The following is a 24,969-nucleotide window of genomic DNA, read 5'->3' on the forward strand; positions in this document are numbered from 1 at the left end:
GGTGGTGTCAACTGCTGTCCCTTCTCTACCCGGGTACCAGGGGGCCCAGGAATCTGCCCCTCGTTCCAACTACAGCCTCACAGGAGGAAAGGAATCTAGATGTCCCCACCTTCTTTGGTTTCTTTCTCTGAATCCTCCTCTCCCTTCCTGGGGCCCCAACACAGGCTTCCTCCTGACCTCCCAACCTCCAGTCTGTCCTCCAGTTCGCTCTAGAGGGATCTTCTGAACACCCATGATCCCAGCCCGTCCCTTGCTCAAAATCCTTCCCTGGCTCCCCAGGGCCCTCTTAGCCCTGTGACGTGGCATTCGAGGCCCTGAGTGGTTTGGTCTCTACCCACCTCTCCTCTTTCTTATGTCCTCATTCCACCAGGCATTCCAGTCCCGCCCTTCTCCAAACACTCCCAAACCCCTTCAACCACTGGGGTTTTGCATTTGCTGGTTTCTGCTGGCTGGAACACTGATTCTCTGCCTGGCAAACTCCTATTCAGCCTTCCTGGCCCAGCTCAAATACCCACTTCTGGGAAGCCTGCCCTCATCTCAGGTTAGTGTCCCAGCCACGTCTCCAGTTTGTTCATCGTCTCCTGCTGGGAGGCCAGCCACAGAGAACTGGCTGCCCCCAGGACGTGCCACAGGCTCCCTGGCCACTCTTCATCCTGTGAGATGGCAGCCTAACTGGAGGCTTCCTACCCCCACGCCCCCGAGAACACCCAGCTCCTTTGCCCTCTGGCTACCCGGCAACTTTTTCCCGTTATCCAGCTGGTTCAGGACTGGCTTTCTCTGGGACCCAGCCTTGTTCAGACTGGACGTTCCTCCAGCTTTGGGAAGAAGGCCCTTTCCTTTTCCTCTGTAGCTCCTTCTCCTGCTTCCCCAGAACGCCCAGGGCCAAGCTCCCTCACCAGAATTCCTGCCGGCCTCTTCCCCTGGCGCTCAGCTTCTCCGAGCCACCCAGGACAGCCTCCCAGACCAGAGGGGACCAGAGACACAGCCTTGGGCAGGCAGGAGCTCTGGTTCTCAGTCCCCACTTGGTCCCCCTCCTGCCTCGGTTTCCTTCTGCCACCAGGACACAGCAGCTCCCCAGGACTCCTTCCCACCTCCCCTGTCCCTGTACCCTGCTCACACGGCTCCCTTAGCTCCCCACGGCCGTCATAAAATCCAAGCTCCGGCTCGGCAGCCCAGGGCTGTGGCCGGCCAGGCTCACCGGCTCGTCGGGCGCAGCACTCTGCTTCCCTCTTCCTGCCGCCAGTCCTGTCTGTGGTGTTCCTTCCACCAAATACCCTCGGTCCTCGAGGGTGTTTAATCATCCATCAACCTCTTGCCTGATGCCCCAGCCCTCATTTCTAACAGAGGAACCAGAGATGCAAGCGGTTCCTCAAACCTGCTTGATCCAACCAGTTTTCCCCCTTCAGTAAACCCCCATGGCTGCCATCGTCTAGGCTGCAAGCTGCAATGCCTGCAGGAGCCAGACACCTGACCCACATGAGCAAGCCGGGCCTGAGCCCCATTCCTATTGCAGTCCAATCTGTCAGATCATCCTGCCCCCGCCCCCCCCGCCCCCCGGCCCCCTGCCAATATATTTTCAATGCAGCAACAAGATGGACCTGTTAAAACCTAGGTCCCACCTCACGGCTCAAGTCCTTACCAGGGCCACGTCCCTACATGGCCAGCCATTACCTCTCCAACCTCACCCCCTACTACTTCCCTCCAGCCACACCGGCTTCTTCCTGTGCCTCAACATGTCAGGCACACTTCTACCACAGGGCCTATGCACACACAGTTTTCATCATCCAGAAGACTCTTCCCTCAAATACCTGCATGGCTCATTCCCTGACCCCTTGAAGTAACTGCCTGTGCTAGCTTTCCAGTGAGGCCTACTCTGACCACCCTGTACAAAGCACACATGTGCACATACCCTCTCTCTCACACTCACACACACACACACACACACACACCAGCCTCGCTGTCCCCTTCCCCTGCTTTTTCTCCATGGCACCACCCCCTGAAATACATTTATATTATCGTTGGATGCCTTATGCTTCTCCTCCTAAAACGTACGGGGTCTTTGCCTATTTCATGCATGACCATATCCCGCACGGCTGGGGCAGGGCCTAGCAGGTAGAATATGACCAAGAACGCGTGAGTGAATGAGTGCCCCATCTCACAAGATGGCTTCTACTCAGCTCCAGCCAACTGCTACCATGCAGGACTGAAGAGCTCATACCATCACAGCTTCCTATTTTTTTAGAGAACTCAAACTCCAGATTTTCATATGTGAATTACCCCTGATTTTAAATGGTGGCAACGAACTCAAATCTATTTCAAAAGCACTGATGGCAAGACCCAAGCTCCCGTGCTCGCGAGTCACGGCTCATCCTCACTCGGCTGAGCCTTCCCGCCCAGCCCCAGCCACCTTACCCTGAGCACATCACCGCTGGTGTGGGGCCTCTCCTCCAACTGCCACTCTCCTGAAGCCCCTTCCCACCCACTGAGCACCCACCCACCCCTCTGCACGCCACCCACACGGTCCTGTGTTTTAGTCACTGACACGCACAGCCCGAGCACAGAAGTGGCGCCCCACCTCCAGCTGGGGACAGCCATTGAGTGGCAACTTCACGACTTTTATTTGAGGTGCCTGTGCTTTGTCTTGAAAATACCTTCTCCCCCTGCCCCGGACAGTGGGCGGGGAGGGGGCAGCAAAAAATAGAAGACATCCCTCCCTATTGCACATGGACCCTATATACAGGCCCACCCGGCCGAGGCCGGCGGGACTCTTGGCACATTCTCGGATCCCTGTTCAGGAGCAGGAGGGGTGACTGGGGTGGCAACACACGTGAGGGGGGACCTCCGGGTGGCCACTCTGGTCCTGGCTACTGGTCCTGGCACTTTCTGGTCCTTGGTGCCTTCTTGTCCCGCCTCCAGCCCTGGTCCCCCCTCAGCGATGTCCCTCTACCTGGCTCCTCCCGCCTCCATCTTGGCCTCGGACAGCCCCCCTTGGCTCCTGGGGACCCTGCACTCCCCTCAGTCTGGAGGTCCCGAGGGGAGGTTATGGCTTCTCAGAGACTCCCCCGGGAGCCCTGTCACTCGTGTTCACACAGGGGAAGGGTGCGTGTGGCAGAAGCAGCTGTATAAATACGGGTGCGGGGAAGGTCCTCCTCCAGAGTCACTTGGAGAGTTTGCTGATGACGCGGATCAGTGCTGCGTTCTCATCCTTGAGCCGCTGGTTGTCAGCCCGGAGGTCGGACAGAGCCTGTGGGAGGGGACAGGGTCAGGTGGGTGGTCTTGGGCAGGCTGCACCCAGTGCCCACCCTGGTCCTCTGCCCACAGCGCCCCATTAAGATTCACCTTCAGCTCCTCCTCCAGCTCGGCAGCCTTTCGCTCCAGGGCCCTGCGCTCCTGGAATAAATGGGGGGAAGTGAGGGCCAGAGGTTGAGTGAGGCTAAGAAAGGTGGGGAAAGCTCAGAGGGTGGGTCAGAAAGCCTGTGTGGCCCTCTTCATCCAGACCCACAGGGCTTGGAGGCTGGGGATACACGTGGCCCCACCCCGACAGCCCCTACTCACAAATCTCTCCAGCTCCAGAAGGGCCGGCCTCTCTGCAAACCGCTCCTGCCTCTGGTGAGGACAGAGGAAGCACAGAGGTCAGAGAAACGCCCAAACTGCAATGGCCAGGAAGGGGCCACCAGAAGAGCAGGGAGGAGAAAGGCAGTCCAGGCTCCAGGCCGCCCACTGCTCACCACCACCAGCCACGCCACTCATCACTGAGGACCCGCCCACAGAGAACCTGGCCCGCCCCCCCGCCCCCTTCTTCTTGCTCAGGTCCGGCCTCCCAGGGGGTCCTAACCCCACCCCTTCGGGCCCCGCCCCTCAGGAGTCGGAGCCCAGATCAGATCCTACCCCTCATTGCTAGCGCTACACGTTGCGGCCACCTCCAGGGCCTCGCGCCCTCACCTGCACAGGGCCCTCACCTGCGTGGCGCGCTCCAGCTCCACCTTGAGCTGCGCCAGCCGCAGCGTCGTCTCCGTCAGGGCCTCGCGCAGTCGCTCGTTCTCACTGCGCAGCTCTGCGTACAGCTATGACACCAGGAAGAGGGAGACGGGTCAGGCCTACCAGCCTGGGGTGTGGCGCCTTTGCCGGAGTGGCGACGGCAGCTGAGGGAGGCCCGAAAACGCGGGGCGCGTGGATGGGGCCGACAGAGCCACTGCAGAGGGGGCAGGTGGGCAGATATAAAGGCCTACTTGTGGGGACTGGTTTTGGGCACCGATCGTGGGGTAAGTTCGCGAACCTTCCTGAAGCCTCCATCGGGCTCTTCCGATTCTGGCTCGGGTTCTGAGTTGAGGTCCCGCTGCCTGTGAGGGGAGGGGGTGCCCTCGAGAGTGCTGGGGTGGAGGCAGAGTAGGGCATCAGGGGGCATGCCCGACAGCCCCCCAGACAACCCAAAACCTTCACTGGCCGCCTCGTACCTGGATTCTGGGCTGAGGTCCACCGGCTCCGCCTCCTCCCCCTGTGGGCAGAGGTAGGGTTCAGGCAGATGTGGTAGGGAAGTTTGGACTGCCCCCAGCCCCAGCGTGCCCCCCTGGCCCCACCCTCACCTCTGCAGGCCCCCTCCGCTCCTTGCCGACTTTGCGGTGCTCCCGGGCGGCCTGTGGTCCCTGACCCTGCCCGTCGGGCGCCTCTGCTGGGGGAGGGGCAGGAATCAGCCCAGGCACCTGGGGAGGGGCCCCTGTCTTCGGTGTTGGGGTCCCTGGGCCCAAGACCCCAAGAGACAGGGAAAACAGCAGCAGGAAGGATAGGGTAGATCAGGAGGACAACCTCTCAGAGACCAGACCTCACCTCTCTGGGCAGGGCCATCAGAGTTCTCGAACCCAGGGACTCGGGGCCGCCGGGAAGGGTCCTGTGGGAGAGGGGCAGGGGGTCAGAGGACGAGGGCATCTTGTACCCCCACTGCCCGATCACCTGACCCCTCTCACCAGGCTCTGCAGGCCCGACTTTTCTGGCTCTGGGGCCTTCCCTGCGGCCTTCTCTGCTTCCTTCAGGTCCGTCAGAGTCACACCCTGCAGGGAGAGAGGTCAGACAAGGGGCCCGGGACTCAGGATCCAGCCCCTTCAGGATCTGAGTCCAGGCCCCCAGCCCCCTCCTCCCTCAGACCCAACAGTCCAGGTCCCCAGCCCCTCCTCCCTCAGATCCAGGAGTCCAGGTTTCCAGCCCCCCATCCCATGCCCCACACCTGTGTGGACCTCCGAGACTGGCGCATGAGGCGAGAGCGAGCTTTTCGCTGGGATTCAGACTCCTCATCCCGCACAGGCATCTGGTAGGACCTGAACGAAGGGCCCCCAAGCTCAAGGAGGGTTCCTTTGGGCACTGTCCCCATCCCCCGGCTGACACCCTTAGGGGGAGTCAGGGACTTCAACTCCCAGCTGATCCTGGGACAAACTCTCCCTTAGGAGCCCCACCCAAAGCCCTGGGGACTTCTGGGTAACGTAGTTTTCTCCCAGTTGGAGCAACAGCAGCTTCCCACCCCTGGCCTCTTCACCTCCGGCGGTCCCGGGAGTCTGCTGGGGGTGCTGCGGAGGCTGCGGGGACATTTGGCTTCACTGGGGATTCAGGCTGTGGAATCCTGGAGGGAGGAGTGGAGTTATCCAAGGGAGGAGACCTGCAGATCTCAAACCTGTGTGAATTCATTCGTTCAGCAAATATTACTCAAGTTTGCATCATGTGGCAGGCACTAAAGACACAGCAGTGAGCAAAAGAAATTGTCTCTGCCCTGATGAGCCAAATCTGAGCAGAAAGATGCAAAATAAACGATAACCATAAAAGATGAAGACATCATATAAAATGTCAAGAGAATTAAGTACTTTGGAGAAAAGAAACAAGGACAGGATACAGGAGGGGCCGTGTTCGAGACCTGCCATGAGAGCAGGCGGTCACGGTGGGGTTGGGCCTCATGGAGACGGTGGCATTTAAACACAGACCTAAGGGAAGGAGGCAGCAAGCCCCGTGGGTCTGAGGGGGCTGGAGCACAGGCAGTGGGTGGGGGTGTGCCTGTGAGAGGGACAGTGGGATATGGGACAGAGGGGCAACAGGAGCCCAGATCACTGAGGCCTTGGAAATGTTGCTGTTAGTGATTACTTGAGGCAGCAAAAGGGAAAATGAGGCAGAGTCGGGGCAGGGGGTGGGGGATGGACAGGGACGAGACCCCAGAGAGAAAATGGACTTGCTCAGAATCATGTGACAAGGTTGGGACCCAGACCTGCCTCCCGCCCTGAGGGCCCTTGGTACTCACAGAGCACAGGGCTCGGGCACCTTCTGGGATGGGGTGGGGGTAACTCTGGCCAGACGGGGCTCCCTGGCCTGTGGAGAGAGGAGAGGAGGGGAGGGGAGGCGAGTATCCTCCTCGGCTGGGCAGGGCCTACTCCCCGGCCCCTCACCCCACTCACCTGAGGGGAGGTCCCTTCCAGCCGTGAGGAAGAAGCTGAGCGCTGCAGCCCAGCCCCAGGGGCGCCCTCGGCCCCCAACCTGTCTGCGGGACCCAGGGCACTAGAGCTTCCCGTCTTCAAGAGGCCAAAGCGCCTGGAGAAGGGGACCTCTTCGGGGAGCTGAGTAAGAGAAAGGTCTCAGTTATGGAGAAAGGGTTTCCCTTCTCAGAGACTTACAGGGTTAACTGCCAGAAGGACCACAACAAACTACAATTCCCATCAGCCCCCAGGGCAGGGGCAGCCAGAAAAACACTGTCACTTGTCCTGGAGGATTCTGGGAACTGTAGTCTTCACCCTACCTACCCTGACAAGAGGTTACAGGCATTAATGGCATCCCTCCCCCACCTTCCCAGGCCAGCATGGCCTCCAGGGCATCCATACATACGCACCATGGAGCTCTTAGGGCTGCGGGGTGGCGGGGAGGAGACTCCGTTGAGGGTTCTGGATTCTGCAGGAGGTGGCTCTATGATGTAGAAAGATGGGACAGGACACAAGAATATGCCAGCTGCCTGTGAGACCCAGCCCCTCCTCTCTCAGACCCGGGAGTCCAGGCCCCAGCCCCTCCTCCCTCAGACCCAGGAGTCCAGGCCCCCAGCCCCTCCTCCATCAGACCTGGCAGTCCAGGCCCCCAGCCCCTCCTCTCTAGATTCAGAAGCAGAGAGCCAGGGCCCTCACCTGTGGGGCCTTCTTCTCCCTCATCCTCGTCCCGGATGGGGGGCCCCCTTGCCCCCCCTGGCCGGCGCTCCTTGGACAGGTCCTGGAGGGAGATCTTCTCGCGGCTGCTCAGACGACACACGGAGCTCCTGGTGGGAAGGGAGGGCATCAGGGTCCAAGCCCTGGGGAGCCCCAACCCCCTCTTCCCGCCTGGGCTGCCCCCTACCGTCGGTGCTTGCTGCTGGAGGGCACCTGGGGCTCCTGGCCCCTGTTCTGGGAGGCTTCCTTTTGGTTCCGCAGCTGCAAGGAGGGAAGGGGGCTGCTGGGGAGGGCAGAACACGCATGTTCCTCTGGGGTCCCACATCCCCAACATTGAGGGCTACCACGCACTGGTCATGCCTTACGCGGGTGCTCTGACTACAGGGAGCTCAGTTCCTGGGGTGGGCATGGAGGGTTTGTGGACTCACTCGAGTTTTCCTACAGATGGCCGCACAGCGTCTGAAGGAGGAGGCGCCCTGGGTCTCCTGTGCGAGTCCCCATACGCACCTGCCACTGACCTGTTCTCACGGCCTCCTCCCTGCTTCCCCACCTCCAGTATCGTCCCCAGAGGGCTCTGTCTACCTCCCAGGGGCGACCTGCTCAAATTCTCCCTGACCACTCAGCTCACCCGGACACCAGCCCGGCGGCCCCTTCCTCCTCCCTTACCGCTCGCTCTCAGGCGCCCCCGAGCCTGGTGGCACCAGGCGAGGTTTCCCAGCCCGACAGGTTTTCACACCTCCAAGCCTGTGCAGAGCGGTGCCCCAGCCAGGAATGCCGGGCCTCCCAGCCCCTCTGAGCCAACCCGGAGCACCGCAGGACTCATCTCACTCATCTCATCCGGAAAGCATTCCGGATGGCCGGGAGACACACCCACCTTACCAGCTGAGAGCTGACCCTGCCTCACCCACTAAAAATCCCCCCAGGACCCCCATCACCATCACCTCGTGCTGCTCCTCAGCCTGGCTCTCAAGGCCCTTCAGGGTCTGCCCTCTCCCAGGCCCTGCCTCACGCTCCCCTCCAGGTACCACACATGTTCCTACCCCCCAGCCTGTGCCATTTCCTCAACCCCATGTGCCCGCCCTGGGTCTGGGAAGCTGTCCTGAGTCCACCAAGCTGGAAGCAGGCCCTTCTTCTCCCGAGTCCACCACCCTTGACATCGCCACAGCCAAATTTACCAGAGGGACCTGTCTCTGCCCACCAGCCACTCAGCAGAAGCTCCTGGCAGAAGGCCTGGCCCCTAAGAGGCCTCGGGAGATGTTTCTTGCTACCCAATAGTGCTTACTGTATGCCAGGCAGGGTTCTAAATGGCTTTGTTCGGTAACTCATATACGCCTCATAACATAATACATACTCTGCGTAACAGCATACGTAACTCCTCATAAAGTGCACACACTATTATCCCCCTTGTACAGATAAGGAAATTGAGGCCCAGAGAGGTTAAGTGCACAGCTCAACCTCACACAGCAAATCCACGGCAGAGCCAGAATTCAAAGCCTGAGTCCACACTGTTCACCCCTTCACTCCACATTTTTCCAGCAACCAAGCCTGACCCGGTGCTGGTCAGGGGCATCCCAGGGGTGACAAGGCTTACCCCAGCCAACAGACTACCCTCGTCTGCATCCCAAGGTCCACCTGGGCCCCAGACCCTACCTGCTCTGACTGCCCGGATGTGCCCCTCCTCATGGCCCTCCACGGGGTCTCAGTCACTGGTTGGGGAGGACAGGTCCCCAGGGCGGTAGGCACCAGGGGCTTGGAGGACGAGGAGGAGGCCCTCCCTCCCTAGCCTCTGAGGTGCTGACAGGAGGGGAGGGGGCCCCTGAGACTCACGTCCTCCTGTTTCTGGGCCAGCTCCTCCAACAGGCTCAGCACCTCCTCATCAGCCAGGTCACAGGGACGCTGCCCCTGGGTGGGGGAGGGGGAGAAGGGACAGATGATGGAGGAGGCACGGGGCCCTCCCCACCCCACCGCCCCAGCCCCCTGGCGTCCCGGCCCTCACCGCATGGGTCAGCGAGTCCATGCCCCCACCGTGCTCGGCCAGCAAGCGACAGGCATCCTCCACGCCCCAGTGGGCTGCTGCGTGCAGGGGGGTCCAGCCGTCCCCATCCCGGAGCTCCGGGTCATAGCCAGCCTGAAGGAGCAGCCTGAGGGCCAAAGAAGCTCAAGGTCAGGGACCAAGACAGGGCTTCTGAGTCAAGGGATGATGTCGGCCGGCCGTGCTGTGGCAGTGGTACCAGCTGTGACAGTGCCAGAACGATCCTGGGCAGGGAGGTAAAGAGCCAATGCCCCGAGACCCTCCCCACAAGTGACCCCCTCTGCCACCAGCTTTGATCCCTCCCCTGGCCGAGCAGGCGGCCTCCGGAATTGTGCTCCTTGTATCTGCAGGGCTCAGATCTTTTGATTATGAGCCCTAGAGAAGGTGGGGTGGGGGCTCCTCCAGCCCAGAGGCCTAGGAAAAGGATGAGACCCCAGACGGGGCGGCCTCAGGGCAGCAGTGTTCCAGGATGCCGGCTGGCCTAGAGCAGTGGTTCTCAGTCACGGTGGGGCTGCCCGCCAGGGGACAGCTGGCAGTGTCTGGGCATGTTTCTGGTTGTCACAGCTTAGAGGTAGGTGCTAGCAGCACCTAGTGGGATGCTGCCACACATCCTACAGAGCAGAGGACGGCCCCACAGCAAAGAATGGTCCGCTCCAAACCGCGCGAGTGCCAAGGTTGAGAAACACAAGCTTAATGATTCCTTTCCAGGAGATAATGGCCACCTGAGACGGCGGGACTTGGGGGGAAAAAGCAGGGTGAAAAGTCCACGCAACTCTGCAAACTCAGCTCAGGGCAGACATGCCTGCTTTTGGAGCTGGCTTAGGTTCCTTGTCAGTGAGAGAGAGCAAAGCGAGCTGGGAAAAGATGGAGATGAGAGATTTTAGAAGGATTCTTTCTTTTTTTTTTTTTTTGGTGAGGAAGATTCACTCTGAGCTAACATCCACTGCCAATCTTCCTTTTTTTTTTGGCTTGAGGAAGATTAGCCCTGAGCTAACATCTGTGCCAATCTTCCTCTACTCTGTATGTGGGATGCCACCACAGCCTGGCTGACAAGTGGAATAGGTCCGCACTTGGGATCCAAACCTGTGAACCTGGGCCACCAAAGCGGGGCACGCAAACTTAACCACTTGGCCACAGGACTGGACCCTAGAAAGACCCTTTTAAACAAAAGGTCCTGTGTGGCCCTGCTGACCTCGTTACACCTCCCCCAGCCCTCACTCTGCTCCGGCCATGCTGGGTGTCCCACCTTGCAACCTGTGCCTGCTGCTCTGTCCCCCTGGCGGGTGCGTGTTCTTGGGGTGTCATAGCGTTTCAGCTGGCCGCCCCTTCTCAGCACAGCCACCACCTCCTCGTCGGCTCCCTGACCCCCAAATCTCACAGAGGCCCCTCCCCGCCACACTCGCCTTCTCCCATCACCCTGTTTACATCCTTCCAGGACAGGGGTTCTCAAGTGGGGACGACGCTGACCCCACAGGACACTGGGCAATGTCCAGAGGCTCGTTCGGTTGTCATGACCGGCATCCAGTGGGTAGAGGTCCGGGATGCTGCTCAACATCCTGCGAGGAACAGGATGGTCCCCAGAGTTACTCTGCCCCACGTCGCCACTGCGGAGGCTGGGAGCCCCTCTCTCAGCACTCAGGGCCACCTGACATGACCTGCTTCCTTGGTCCCTTGTCTGTCTGTCTCCCCGACGAGGCTGTGAGCTGCACATGGGCCAGATCAGTCTCATTTGCCACTGTATCCCCAGCACCTAAGGGAGTACCTGGCATACAGCAGGTGCTCAGTAAGTGTTGAGTGAATGGCATCAAATAAATGTATACCTCTACTCAGCCACTCCTCTTCAATGAGGAGAACATTGGTTATGTTCTTTTAAAAATGCAGTCAAATAGATCCGGCTGTAAACACAAACCCACATTAAGGGGCGGTAAGGAAGTGACACCCAGTGAGTATTTCAAAGCCCACAGCATTCCAGTTCTGCAGCAGAGAACGAGGCTGCCCACCAGCATCAGCTCTCCTTGTTGCTTTAATAATAGCACCCGACTTTTGCTGGACACACTGCCACCTGGCTGAAGAGGAATCTCTCAGTCTCCCTCGCAGCTAGGAATGGCCGGGTGAGCAGGGTCTGGCAAATGGGATGTCAGCCTTACGTGTGCGTGCCACTTCTGGATTATTCTTTTAAAAGGAACGAAATTTGCTCCCTTTGCCCTCTCCTCCTTCCTGCTGGATGGGATTCAGATGCAATGGCAGGAGAAAAAGCAGCTGCCTGAGACTCAGGGGTGGAAGCCACGGGCAAAAGAGGGCACAGCTGGGGCTGGCCCCACGGCCGAGTGGTTAAGTTCATGCACTCCGCTTCAGAGGCCCAGGGTTTCGCCGGTTTGGATCCTGGGTCCAGACTGGCACTACCCATCAAGCCATGCTGAGGCAGCATCCCACATAGCAGAACCAGAAGGACCTACAACTATAATATACAACTATGTACTGGGAGGATTTGGGGAGAAGAAAGGGGGAAAAAAAAAAGAAGATTGGCAACAGATGTTAGCTCAGGTGCCAATCTTTAAAAAAAAAAAAGAGGGCACAGCCTCCAGGGCTGGGCACATCACCAGGCCTGACCATTTACGGTCTCCCAGCCCCTCTGCCACAGGAACCAGCTCTGGGACGGGCCCCGCAAGCGTCAGACCAGGACTTTGGCTGGAACTATGGAGGACGAGGCGCTCTACCTCCACAGCAGGGGAAGCAGCCGGGACGTGAGCCTGGAGCTGTCATGGGGCATCTTAAGTACCTCACTGAAAACCTGCCTCGAAATTCAACGCAGAGGGGAGCCGAGATGGAGGGATTCATCTTAACTCCATTTTCACACTAAAAATGAAGCATAACATCACGAGAGAGAGAGAGGAATCAAAGAGAGCCAGCAGCCTGAGGACGAGGATGGAACCAGCTACCCCAACGGAAAGGGGTGAGGCAGCCAAATTCAGAGAAGGCGGGGGAAGGGTGACAGAAAGGGACTATGTACTCTAACGACTTAAAATATCTACGCGCCAAATAGACTGGCCCTGAAATAGAGCACAGAAAAATCGATCAAACCACAAGGAGAAACAGGAAAAATCCACAATCATAGCAGGAAATTTTACCACATTTCTCACAGTAAGTGACAGAATAAGCAGATGGAAAAAAATCACTATAGATACAGAAGATTTAAATAGCAGGACTAGAGAGCTGACCTCATAACCTACATAGAACACGATACTCGACAACACAATTCTTTTCCAGCTTACATGGACCGGGGTGTGAAGCAAACCTCAGCAAATTTCAGAAATCTGGAATCATACAGAACCCAGTCTCTGACCACAGTGCAGTTAAGTCAGGAAATGAGTATAATGAAATGATGACTGCAAAATCCCATGTACTTGGAAATTAAAGAGATACTTCTAAATAATCCGTGGGTCAAAGAAAGAAGATTACAAGTTGGAAAATGTTTTAAACTGAATGACAATGAAAAGCCTACACACCAAGACTTGTGGATGCAGCTAAGGCTATATTTAGAGGGAAATATATAGCCTTAGGTACGTAAATGAGAAAAGGATGGGAACAGACAAAATCCACAGGAAGGTGTAAGAGCACAAAGGAACACACTGGCCCAGCGCAATGAGCAAGGGAAAAGAGAGGGTCTATGCTGGCCCAGCTCACCTCATCACTTCGATGTAGCCCTTAGCAGCAGCCACGTGCAGGGCAGAGGCCCCCGTGCGGGGGTGCCGGGCCTCCGGCATGGCACCCCCATTCAGCCAGCACCTTGTGTCGTGAAGCAGCAATTCCTCCTCGGCCCGTTTGGCTGCCTCCACATCCACACCTGGGAGGACGAGAAGGGGTAACAGGTGGGCTTACACCCAAGGTCCAGGAAGCACAGGGCTGCACCTGGCCCGGCTGCAGCTTGGCCCTGTGCCTCGACCGGTCGCTCTCTGTCTGTGAGCTCCTCTGGGACTCAGAGGCCTGGACTAGCTCAGTGACTTCCCGACCGTGCTCTGTGCAGTCCGGGTTCCACTAAGGGTTTCGGAGTCACGGCTGGGGGCTGGGAGAACGGAGCTCGCAGGCCTTTCCCACTTCAGCCAGAGCATCACCTTTCTCATTATTTTTCAGTATAAAATCTGAAGTTAATTAGCAAATCCAGCAGCTGATTACACCTAACTCTTCCTATAACTATAGATACAATTTTAGCCCAGCATCTGCATGTATTTTGTCACCGCTGTTACTTCCATTACCTGAGTAGGATAAACCAAGCAAAAAGCCACTAAACAAAGTGTCCGTGTCAGGGGGCAACAGCTTCTTTCCTACCCAGGTGCCGAGTCCTGTTCAAGGCTGTGCTGTCACCCAGAACATCTGGTAAGACACGGGCAGGCTTCCTCATCAATTTCACTGTATCCCACTGGTTGCGTGGAAGGTTGTACTGCATTTACAGATGCAAAAGGCAAGTTATGACTTTAAATGTAAGCTGACTTTGGGTCAAAAAAGGCAGCTCTGTTGAGGCTGGAATATTATCTGTTGACTGCCACTGAGAATCTGTATTTTGCATGCTATAAACTATTGAGATGGGAGTCAGAAATGGTCTTTTCCAGAGAATATTTGATCCTTCTCCTGGGAAGCTTATTACTGTCAACTGTTTCTTCAACTGTGATATTTCTCACTTACCAAAGTGCTGTGTGGTGCCGAGCTGTCCTGCTCGACAGCACTCAGCCACATGCAGCTACTGAGCACCTGACATGGAGCCAGTCCAAACTGAGATGGGTCGCAAAGGTAAAGTACATGCTGGATTTCAAAGTGTGACAAAAAACGTGCAGCTGCTCACGAATGGTTTTCTTAATACTGTTTACATGTTGAAATGATAATGTCTTGGATATACTGTGTTAAATAGAATATATTACTAGAGTTAATTTCACCTGCTTTTTACTTTTTTAAATGCACCCACTTGAAAACTTTCAAATACACTTGTGGTTCACACTGGCTTTCCATGGGACGCACTGGCAAAGAACCCCATGTACCACGAGTGGGCCTAAAAAACTACAATAGGACAGAGACAACAGAAGCCATCACCCCCTTCCCCTCCGTGTGCCCCTCATCGATCTCATCCAGCTCCCCACGGCCAAGGTAACCACCATCACGAGTTTGCTTTCACGAACATATATTTTGTCAGATTCTTACTATATATAGTAACTTCTGCCCTAAAGCTTTTGGTGGGATGCCCTCAGACCAGAGCTGGCCTCTGTGCCTGCTCAAATCGGTCCAGGTCACGGCTGCGCGCTGGCGCCACCTGGTGGCACCTAAGCACCCGGGGCCTACACGCCAGTGGGGTCACCTTTGGGTGTCCTGGCTCAGGGCCTGGACAGTGGCAGCTCTTCCAGGGATGTCTGGTTGGTTAGGGCCCATCCTGCCCGCCCAGGCTGGGGTGGAGAGGCCTGGGGAGTGCTGGAGACTCAGGGACGGGCTCTCCCCTCCCCCTCCCCCATAGCCTTAAAGGGAACCACCTACATTCAATTCTATTCTAGCCGAAGGTGGCTTATTCCTCCAAAGAGAGGAGGGGCAAAGTTTACTGACTTTTTACTCAGTAACCACAGTTAGTATTCTTTTGTTTGTTCACCGCATCCTTCTGCAATTTGCTTTCTGTTGAGATCTGCCTGTGTTTATTGACAGCTCTTGATCGGGAATTGACAAACTACAGCCTGTGGGTGCAGGCCACCTCTTGGGTTTTGCACTTTTTTTGTTGTGGTGGTGGAAAGACAAACATAGCATAAAATTTACCAATTCCGCTATTTTAAAGTGTACAATTCAGTGGCACCTAGGACATTCACAATGTTGTGCAACCATCTAGCCTATCAATAGTTCCTGAGCTTTTTCATCTCCCCAAACAGAAACCAATGCCCATTAAGCAGTGACCCCCGTGCGTCCCTCCCCCAGGCCATGGCAACCACCAATCTCCTTCTGTCGCTATGGATTTGCCTATCCTGGAAGGGCACCTGTGTTTGTAAACAAAGTTTAATTGGAACACAGCCACGCCCACTCACTTATGTACCATCCCTGGCTGTGCTCCCAACTGTGCAGGGGAGGGTGGTGGCAACACGACGGTATGTCCCTCAAAGCCTGAAATAGTTACTGTCTAGCCCTTTGCAGAAAAAGGCTGCCGACCCCTGCTTACATCACGCGTCTATAGATTACTGATTTGTCTGTTCTCCCTCTGGTGTAGGCCCTGACCTCTTGGGACCACAAACAACACCGTGAAGCTTCTCGTCCACGGGTGAGAGGAGAACAGCTCGGACGTCGGGAACGCAGATCTTCAGCTCTAATCCATGATGTCCAACTGCTTCCCAAAGTGGCTGTAATCACCAACCTTCCCCCCAGCCAGACACAAGAGTGCCGTGGCTCTAGCCCCACCAGCACCAAACCGTCCACTGTCAGTGCTGCCTGTCCTGGAGAGGAAGTGCCCCACGGCCATCTGTCTCGGACGTTGGGGTTCCAAGTGGGATTGCTTCAAGTGTTTCAGAAACACTCCAAGTTTCTTTCCTGTCCAGTTCCATGTCCCCACGGGTCCGACCACGGCCCTTCTGAGCAAAGTGGCCAGAGGGTCCTGTCCGCACAGGACACAGTGTTTGGATTGTGTCCCTGAGGGCTGCCTCTGTGGCCTGGGCTGTGGGAACAGCATCTGTAGCAAAGCTGTTGCTTGGACTTGCCGGTATCCACTCTCTGTCCTTTGCAACATCTTCATTTTCCTCGGCCCTGCCTTCACCCCACGTGGCTCTGATGTGACTGAGCTCAGAGCCTGTTTCCAGGGGTGGCCACATCACCGGCCTGACCATGCCCCTTGCCACAGTGATTGGCTCAGGGGCTGGCTTGTGACGAAAGTGGCCCACAGAGCGTCACACAGAGGATGGTGGCTGGGACTACTGAGGAAGTCCAGTTCTAGCTCAGCTGAGATATCAGCCTGTGCTGCTTGGAGCCACGCTAAGTGCTTCATTGAGAGGATCTGCCTAAGAATGGAGCCGCACGGTGACGGAGAGATGACTTTGACTTTGTGCCCCTGGACCAAACTTTGCCTGAAGTCCATATAACTCTTAGACTTCAGTCACATAAGCCCATAAATTGATTTTCTTTTTTATAAACTGTGGTAAAATACACATATAAGTTAGCATCTTAACCATTTTTAAGTGCACGGTTCAACAGTGTCAAGTACATTCACACTGTCGTGCAACCTCCATCATCATCCATCTCCAGAACCCTCTTCATCTTGTAAAAATGAAACTCTGTACCCATTAAATAACAACGCCTCCTCCTCCCCTCCCCCAGCCCCTGGTGACCACTATTCCACTTTCTGTCTCTATGAATTTGACTGTTTTAGTCAAATTCCTCATATAAGCAGAAGTAGACTCATACAGCATTTGCATTTTTTTGTGCCTGACTTATTTCCCTGAGCATAGTGTCCTCCAGGTTCATCCACGTTGTGGCGTGTGTCAGAAGTTCCTTCCTTTTTAAGGCTGAATGATACTCCCTCGTACGCACATACACACACTGGCCATTCTCCCATCGATGGACACTTAGGCTGCTTCCACCTTCTTGCTACTGTGAACAATGCTGCTATGAACACGGGGCATAAATCGCCTGTGGCCTGAGCCAGGCTGCAGTGGGTCTCGGGCACCTGCAAAGAGTTGTGCCTAATTCAGCACCTGAGTCAAGAGGACCAGAGGCCATCCAGCCAGACGAGAGCTGTGCTCTGGGTAACAGGCTGAGCGGATCAGATCCTCTCAGTGAACAGCAGACCCGGAGAGGGGCACAGCGCATGAGGCGGCGCAGGGAAGGGGCCCCTATATTCAAGAAACAGGGGCCGAGCTTGCAGCAGCGTCCACACTGCTGACCACGCCTTCCTTCCCGGAGCCTCCAGCCTCTGGCCACCTCCATCGCTGGCACTGTCTTCTCTGACGGCCCTGCTGGGGGCGGCTGCCAGGGTTACACTGCAGCCGGCCCCATCTGGCTGCCCAGCACGCCTGGGGGTTCTCCGTCCTCTCGACGTGTCCCTCAGTGCCCTCCTCACAGCTGATGCAGCCTGCAACCCAGGTTCTGCCGACCACACTCTGCCGGCGCGTCCATGTGAAGGCGAGTGTCATGGAGACATGTCGGCAGAGGCCCCGGGATTCCAGAGGCAGCGGCTGCAGCAGTGTCTCACCCCCAGGAGTGCAGCCGAGGATCTTTCCAGTGGTACCAATGGCCTCTGTGCCTGGCTGGCCCCACAGGGCAATATCCCCCAACCTTCTCCTCGCCCCACAGAAGGGGAACATGCGCCCCTTTGAGAAGCTGAGGTGAGCTATGGGCAATTCCTGCAGAAAAACACAGAATGTCCGAGAGCTCACGGAGCCCCTAGTGGCCATTCTTGTGTCCCCAGGGGCCGGGGACTCCAGGTGGAGACCCACAGAAGCAGCTTCCAAGCATTGCCCTGCAGACTACTTTTTTCTCTCCTCAAAGCCCCAGCGCACAGTTGTACATCCTAGTTGTAGATCATTCTAGTTCCCCTCTGTGGGATGCCGCCACAGCATGGCTTGATGAGGGGTAGGTAGGTCTGTGCCTGGGATCCGAACCCGCAAACCACAGGCCACCAAAGAGGAGCATGCAAACTTAACCACTACGCCACCGAGCCGGCCCCCAGACTGCTTCTTAAGTACAAAGCAGAGCCACCTGGCCGACACCCCTGAAACCAGTTCAAGGTTAACATCACCAGTCACAGGGCAGACAGACAGCTGTCTCCCAGAGCGACACCCTGAGAAGTTCCTGCTAAAAATGCAGAACTGAATCTCCTCGTGAAAAACCAGCCAGGTCCAAGCTGGGGGCTGCTCTGTGTAAAACGAGGAAGGGTGAGGCAGCGAGGCTGTTCGGACAGAGGGAGCCTCAGGCGCCAAGAGGACCACGTGCAGGGCGCGAGCAGCGGCCCTGAGCCAGAGCGGAGGCGAGGATGACCCCGAGGTGACAGCGGTCCTGACACTGACACTGACGGAGAATAACTATGTTACATCCCCACGTGGTCACCAGTGTCCTTGTTCTAGGAGACGCCAGCTCCGGTGCCGACCAGGGTGGAGGCTGCAGTGTCTGCAACATAGTCTCAAAATGGTCCAGGAAAGAGAGGAGAGAACAAGAGAGGGAGAAGACGGAGGGAACAAAAAAAGAAAAAGGGAGAGGGAGAGGGGAGGAAGGAAGGAAGGAGGGGAGTATTTGTATGGGGGGGAGCACATGCAAGTGTGTCAAAAACTGGTAAGTCTGTATACTGTGTGACCCCATTTAAACAAGATGTCCAAAATAGGCAAATCCACAGGGACACAAGGCGCCGAGTGGTTTCCTAGGGCTGAGGGGGACAGGGAGCGGGGTGAGGGCGAAGGGGTGCAGGGTTTCTCTGGGGTGATCAAAAGCATCTAAACCTGGGTGTGGTGGTGGCTGCACAACACGGTGACCACAGAAGCCCTGGGCTGCACACTGTCAAAGGCTGAGCTGTGTGGAGAGGGAGTCAGTCTCCATCAGGCCACTAAAGACCCCTGCTGAGCTGCAGGGAGGGCCGTGCAGGCCTCGCTGCACCACTGTCACCACCTTTCTCTACGTTTCAAGGTTTTCAAAACAACAAGTGCAGGAGATGAGCGAGAAGTGCCCAGGGCTGCCTTTGCTTACGCACTGCCCACTCGAACCAAAGCCGAGCGCCAGACCCCGCAGCCCCTCCACGCCCCAGGTGGCTCTCACAGCCATTGCCACCCAGCCTGCCAAGGTCACGCCCTCAGCCAGGCTGGGACTCTGGCGTCACCTCAGACTTCCTGCATCTGTTCTTCACATTTGCGTCCTCCACGGTCCTCCAGACCTGCTGACCCCTGACTCCCACCCCATGCGGCGGTGCTGCCATCAACCTCGTTCTGTGAATAAGCCAGTCACCCGCACAGCCGAGATGCAAACCCAGAAAGTCAGACTCCAGGAGCCACACTGGTGACCCAGGGCTCCTGTGGAGTCCCACGGGCATCACACACACACCCCGAGACCCAGTGAAGCCATTCGATGTCCCCCACCCAAACCGCCCTGGCGTCCTCTGATTCCAGGTTAGTCAAGCCACAGCGCTCCCCAGGCGCCCTGCCCGTCACTGGTCCTAGTTGGCCACTTTAAGTGGGAGAAGGGAGGTGGTCATAAGCCCCTCTGAAAATCTGCTAGAAGCAACATGTGCTCTCCCTAGAAAGAGAAACATGGCCAGACAGTTTTGGGGGTCCTGGACCCCTGGGTTCAGTGATCCCGAACACAGGGAGACCAAACCCCCAGAAGCCTCTGATTCCTCTACTTGCCCTCAGCGCACACTCCCAAGAAGACCTGCAGTGAGGGTCCCTGCAACCTCACCTAACGCATCCCCAGATGGGCCCCCGCCCCCATCCCCGCTTCCTCCACTACTCAGAGGCAGAAACTACGATTCGGGTCAAGAGCGGTTTGAGATCTTATGCTGTGACCAGCGCACAGCACTTTATCTGATTACTTGTGCAACGTTCCAAGCAACCCCGGGGAGGCACTTACTCCCCACTTAACAGGAAAAGAAACTAAGGCACAGAGAGAGTCCCAGGGAACTGGGGGCTGGCCTCCGAGCCCCAGCACTCTGCTCCCCAAGCTCTGGACCTCGAGGCCACAGGGAGGAGGAGCCCCGCCCCCGGCCGGGCCCTGTGCTCACACCTCTTCACCCAGTGCCTCACTGACCCCTGACCCCGACCCCCACACCACGAGGCAGTGCTGCAGCCATGCCCAGAGCCCACCTCGGTGGGCGATCTCCGCCTTGAGCAGCCCCTCCATGGCGTCGGACTCGGCCAGGTCCAGGGGCAGGTCCCCATCACTGTTGACCGCAGCAATGTTGGCCCCGTGGCTCAGGAGGTACCTGGGGGCAGGGGGAGGTCAGGGCTGAGGGATCTGAGCCCTGGCCCCAGTCGGGTCCCGCCCACCCTCCCCCTGCCTCACCTGGCGATGTCCAGGTAACCACAGGAGGCAGCCACGTGCAGGGGCGTCCAGCCCTCATTGTCCGCCTGGTTCACCGTGGCACCCTGCTCCACCAGGAAGCGCACCACCTCCAGGTTCTCATCGATGCAGGCCTAGGGGACACAGGGCAGAGCCGTTGGCCCTCACCTGTCCAGACACTGCATGCCCAGCAAGGCAGGACGCCCGACGGGGACCAGGAGACAGATCCAGGGGCCAAGAGGCCATGACATGCAAGGAAAAGACCCTGATGGCTCTGGGATAGGCCCTGGAAGGCACCAGCGTGGCCTGTGGACGCCCCTCTAGCCACCCAGCTGTTGAAGACACCCCTGGCTTCCCATGGTTAGGTCAGCCGAGCATCTTAAAGTGAGCAGAGACCGTAAGAGGCAGGCTCCCAGCTCCCTGCAAGCAGGAAGTGGATACGGAAGAAAGACAGGCCTCGCATGCAGGGGTGGGGATCCCGAACGGTGCTCGTTAGATGTGATGCAGCCCAGTCTCCACCGACAGGACGGGGCTTCCAGTGCCGAACCTGAGGGAGAGGCTCAGCCCCCTCCTCAGACCCCGGAGTCAAGCGCCCAGCCCCTCCTGCCTCAGACCCAGCAGACACCGGCCAGGAACGGACCATGGCCCTGCCTTGCACCCTGAGGGGAGACGTCCGGGCCTCTGGGGCCCAAGGCCGTGCTGCAGGGCTGGTAAAGTCACCAGATCCCTGGGAACATGGGACAGAGGGAGGGTGCTGGGCAGGGCTCCTAAAGTGGAAGAGACGGCTGCTAGCGTGTGCCCAGGGCCTGGGGCCTGAGGGGACGTAGCTCCACGCACTGAGGGCCTACTAGGCACAGGGCGCTGAGCCAAGGGCTTTCCACGGGCATCTTCCCTAACCCTCCCGCTGTCAGGGTTCTCACCTACGAAGGAAACATCGAAGCTCCGGGAGACAAAAGCCCTCGGCCAAGGTGGCACAGCAAGTAGGGGCAGAGAAAGGATTTAGCCCAGGCCACATGCAAACACTGGTGAGCACTGGGACCTAAGCAGGGTCTGAGGGAGGGGGGTGGACCTGCACTCCTGGGTTCTCAGGGTAAATTAACCCCCCAACCCCCTCACCTCTTCAAAACTGCCCATCTGGAGAAGGGGGGGGGGAAGCTGCGAGGGCCAAGAGCATGAAGTCATGGAAACTCAGGCTGCGAGAGGGGGGCCACACGTGCCCTGGGAACGAGATGAACTCTGGGCTCCGTTTATTTCCACCCGGTTGTCATGGTGATGGGGGAGGGGGGCAAGGAGGGAGATGGGCCTTTCCCTTTCAAGGACCTGGCCCGGCACAGGCATCCATGTGAAAGACGCCTGAGGCCTGGGCACCAGGGATCCAAGCGTCCGGCCCCCAGCCCCTCCTCCCTCAGACCCAGGATTCCAGACCCCCAGCCCTCTCTGCTCAAACCTAAGGATCCTGGCTCCTAGTCCCTCCTACTCCAGACCCCAAACCCCCAGCCACTAACTCACAAGGCAATTTTGGGGAGGGGAGAGAGTACCTCAGCCTCATTGAGCGGTTGACAAACCAGCCTGAGGTTGGGGCTGAGGCTTGAGAACTCCTAGGGACACAAGCAGGGCAGGTAGCTGATGCCTGGGGACCTGCTCCAGGGAGAACTCAGAACAGAAACCACAGCCCCGAGACTCACTCAGAAGGGGTGGGCCGCCATCCCAGTTTGCCCAGGACTGGGGATTTCCTGGGCCTGGGACTTTCAGTGCTAAAACCAGGCCAGCCGCAGGCAAACCAGCATGAACTGGTCACCCCACACCCAGACCTGACCCAAACTCCAGCTGCCCCGCTTGCAGCCGTGTGACCTGAGGCGGGAACTTCCCCTCTCTGAACCACAGGCGCCCTAATCCTTCAGGCCTCCTGCAAAGCGCCGGAAAGTGAGCTGATCAAGTGCTCGCCTGCAGTGGGAGAGGGACCCCACCTGAAACGGCAGCCTGACAAGCCAGGCCGGAGTGGCCTTTTGCGGGGTCCAGGCCAAGGGGGATGCTGCAGAATGGGGCTTGGCCTCAAGAGCAGGGCCAGGGACCCCTGAGGGAAGGTCCAAGGGAGGCAGGGGCAGGGACGGTGGCGGAGAAGAGAAGCACCGAAGCTCTGATTCCCTGCCAGGCCTCGGGGAAGTGGGACCCTCCTCTGGGTGGAAGAAAATGTCCCAGAAAGCACTGGGGTCTCTGGAAGGGACAGGCCTGGGGTGGTGAAAGAGACAGCAGGGAGGGGCAGCACTTAGACCAGGGGTACCTACTCCCACTGTAACGCCTACAATGCTCCCTGAGGGAGTTTTCCGCACATAGCCTCCCTCCCCGACCAGGGCCCAGCCAGGAAGGGCCCGCCTACTAGCCCCATTTTCCAGACAGGAAAACTGAGGCACAGAGACGAAAGAGACTAATTCAAGCCCACAAAGCTGAGGAGCTGAGAGAGGCACTAAGGACTATTCTATGCCTCCCCCCTCGCCTGCCCCTGCCGGCCTCTCTCCCAGGGTCCTCTCCGGCTCCACCAGAAAGCAAACCCCAAGGGTTCTGACAGGGAGAAGAGAGCTGGGGACTGGACCAATATCAGGAGATGAGGAGGGAGACGGGCCTCAGGGAGGTGGGGTGGGGAGAGGATGGAAGCTCCTCTGTGGCCAGTCCTGGCCTTTGGGGTCCCGCTGAAGGGCAGGGGTAGATAAAAGCACCCAGAACCCGAGAGAACGCTGGGGCCTAAGGCGGCCCTGGTCCTGGGACACATGAACACTGGAGACAGCCATCAGGGTGTCTTGCAAAGACATGGAGCCCAGGTTATGGAGGGAGGACACTAACAGGATTCTAGAACCCTTGATAAGGTGACATGACAGGGGGCTAGGAGAGATCACACAGTCTATGGGAGGGAGAAGCTGCCCAATTCCACAGAAGAGGGTAACTGGGCAGAGAAAGCAAGACAACCAGAGAATAGAGAGGCGGCCCAAAGCCAGGAAGAGGTGGGTGCTTTGAGGTGGCCCAGAAAAAGGGTGACGATGCAGGCCTGGCTGAGAGAAGGGCAGAGCGGGAAAGAGAAGGCAGTGCCTGGAGAAGGAGAAACATCCCTGAGAGAAGGCCCATGGTGGGAGGTAAGAGGTGGCACAGGCCCAGAAGAATGAAGAGGGTATGGGTTGGAAGACGGTGAGGGAGATAGCAAGAGATGACCCACACGGAGGAAGCATCTACTTCAAGGGTACAGAGCCTAGAAGGCAGCAGTTCAAGAAAGAGCCTCCTCCCTCCGACAGCAACTGATGGCACAGACAAGGGTGACAGGAGGGAGAAGAAGGAGGAACCTGAAAGAAGTGGCAAGAAAGGATCTGGGCCTAGCCCAAGAGGTGGCCCAGGCCAGAACCCAGTGGAGGAAGGAGCACAGGCCCAGGAAAGAGGAGGCTGCATCTCAGTCAAAGTGGTACCCGCCTGGAAAGGGAAACGGCAGGCCAGAGAAGGTACGAGCATTGCCCAAAGAGGTGTTACGGGAAGAGCTGGAAGAAGCGGCACAGACTCAGGAAAGAGGCGGCACCGGTGGAGGCGGCACAGGTGAGACTAGGAAAGGGCGCTCAGGGTCGGGAGAGGGCGGCGCGAAGCGACAACCACGAGGACCAGTGAGATGGACCAGACTGAGGCCGTCAGCAACGGCTCAGGCCCAGCGAGGGGGCAGTGCAGGATGGCAAAGACCACGGCCAGGTCAAGTGGCTCCGGATTGGAGAGGACAGCTCGAGGGGGCTCGGAGAGGGGGTCAGCACAGGATGGCAAGGGTCGGCGCCGCCTCCGACGGTGCACACCAGGACTGGCAACGGTGCCTCCGGTCTCGGGAGGGAGGGTGCTCAAGGTGGCGCAGACCCAGGTCGGATCAGGTCCCGGAAGGGGCCGGGGGCGCTGACCTGGTGCAGGGCGCTGATGCCATCGGCGTTGGTGGAGTCGAGCACCGCGCGGGCGGACGGCGGGGCGGCGGGGTCGGGCTCGGCGCCGGGGCCGGGGTCCGCCGCGCGCAGCATCAGGCGCGCCTCGTCCAGGTCGCCACCGGCGCAGGCCGCCAGGAACTCGGCGGCGCGCTCGAAGCGCACGGTGCGGGCGCGCCGCACCCCCGGGCCCGGCTCGGCGCCCGCCCGGGCCCCCCACTGCCGCAGCTGCTCCCGCCGCCGCTCGCGGGCCGCCGCCGCCGCCGCCCCCGGGCCCGCCCCCGGGCCGTCCTCGCCCGACATCGCGCCGCCCGCCCGCCCCGTGAGCGAGCGAGCGAGCGAGCGAGCGAGCGCCGAGACCCGAGCCGCAGCCGCCGCCCGCCCGCCCCGGGGCCGCCGGGAACTGCCGTTCGCTCCGCGCCGCCCGAGGATCCGCCGAGCCCCGCCCGGCGCGCCGACGTCACCACGCCGCCCCGGGGCGCGCTGGGAAATGGAGTCTATAAGCGGAAGCTGCTAATGACAACATTCTGGCCTCCATCTGCCCCGAGGCACAGTGGGAAACCCGCAGCTCCGAGGCGTCAAATGGGAAATCTCCTGGTCGAGGGGCTGCTCCGGAGAGCGCTGGGAAATGAAGTCCCCAGGCTGGAGAACCGACTGGCAACTGACTACGGAAGGCCTCGGGGAGCTCTGGGAAAGGGCGTCTATAAGCGCAAGTGGCTAATGACAGCCTTCCAGTCTTGATATACCCCGAGGCACAGTGGGCAGTACCGCCGCTCCCAGTCGTCAAATGGGAACGTCCTGATTGAGGGGCTGCTCCGTGGAACGCAGGGAAATGGAGTCTCTAGGCTGGAGG

At 58.4% G+C, this 24,969-nt stretch overlaps 1 protein-coding gene across 8 annotated transcripts; it reads right to left on the reverse strand.

The window, feature by feature from the left end:
* Window positions 1-2,594: 2,594 nt before the first annotated feature.
* Window positions 2,595-24,535, reverse strand: PPP1R12C (protein phosphatase 1 regulatory subunit 12C). 8 transcript variants are annotated; one of them, XM_070558564.1, is made up of 22 exons: window positions 24,099-24,535; window positions 20,185-20,315; window positions 19,986-20,104; window positions 12,877-13,036; window positions 9,157-9,301; window positions 8,988-9,062; window positions 7,348-7,421; window positions 7,143-7,270; window positions 6,857-6,930; window positions 6,429-6,587; window positions 6,275-6,342; window positions 5,525-5,659; window positions 5,219-5,309; window positions 4,962-5,045; window positions 4,825-4,885; window positions 4,584-4,669; window positions 4,455-4,495; window positions 4,277-4,370; window positions 3,960-4,064; window positions 3,556-3,606; window positions 3,340-3,390; window positions 2,595-3,244 (listed from the first exon to the last, which is right to left on the reverse strand). In XM_070558564.1, exons 1-22 carry the CDS (start codon window positions 24,417-24,419, stop codon window positions 3,158-3,160), a joined length of 2,340 nt encoding a protein of 779 aa, XP_070414665.1. In that variant the 5' UTR covers window positions 24,420-24,535; the 3' UTR covers window positions 2,595-3,157. The 8 variants fall into 8 exon arrangements, with proteins under 8 accessions (XP_070414665.1, XP_070414664.1, XP_070414663.1 ...); XM_070558563.1 differs by having other exon boundaries at window positions 4,277-4,340; window positions 4,584-4,666; window positions 5,525-5,608; window positions 24,099-24,533; XM_070558562.1 differs by having other exon boundaries at window positions 4,277-4,340; window positions 5,525-5,608; window positions 24,099-24,533.
* Window positions 24,536-24,969: the final 434 nt, after the last annotated feature.

Source organism: Equus przewalskii, chromosome 9 (genome assembly GCF_037783145.1).
Source record: "Equus przewalskii isolate Varuska chromosome 9, EquPr2, whole genome shotgun sequence".
Classification (NCBI taxonomy): Eukaryota; Metazoa; Chordata; class Mammalia; order Perissodactyla; family Equidae; genus Equus; species Equus przewalskii.

Bases quoted from the DNA above. Each gene is read 5' to 3' on its own strand.
- PPP1R12C (XM_070558564.1), bottom strand. From the start codon at position 24,419: ATGTCGGGCGAGGACGGCCCGGGGGCGGGCCCGGGGGCGGCGGCGGCG. The intron at 5,660-6,274 runs GTGAGTACCAAG...GAATTCACACAG, and splicing joins GTGCCCGAGCCCTGTGCTCT to GTTTGAGATCTGCAGGTCTC. The intron at 3,607-3,959 runs GTGAGGGCCCTG...TGTCCTCACCAG, and splicing joins AGCTGGAGCGCGCCACGCAG to AGGCAGGAGCGGTTTGCAGA.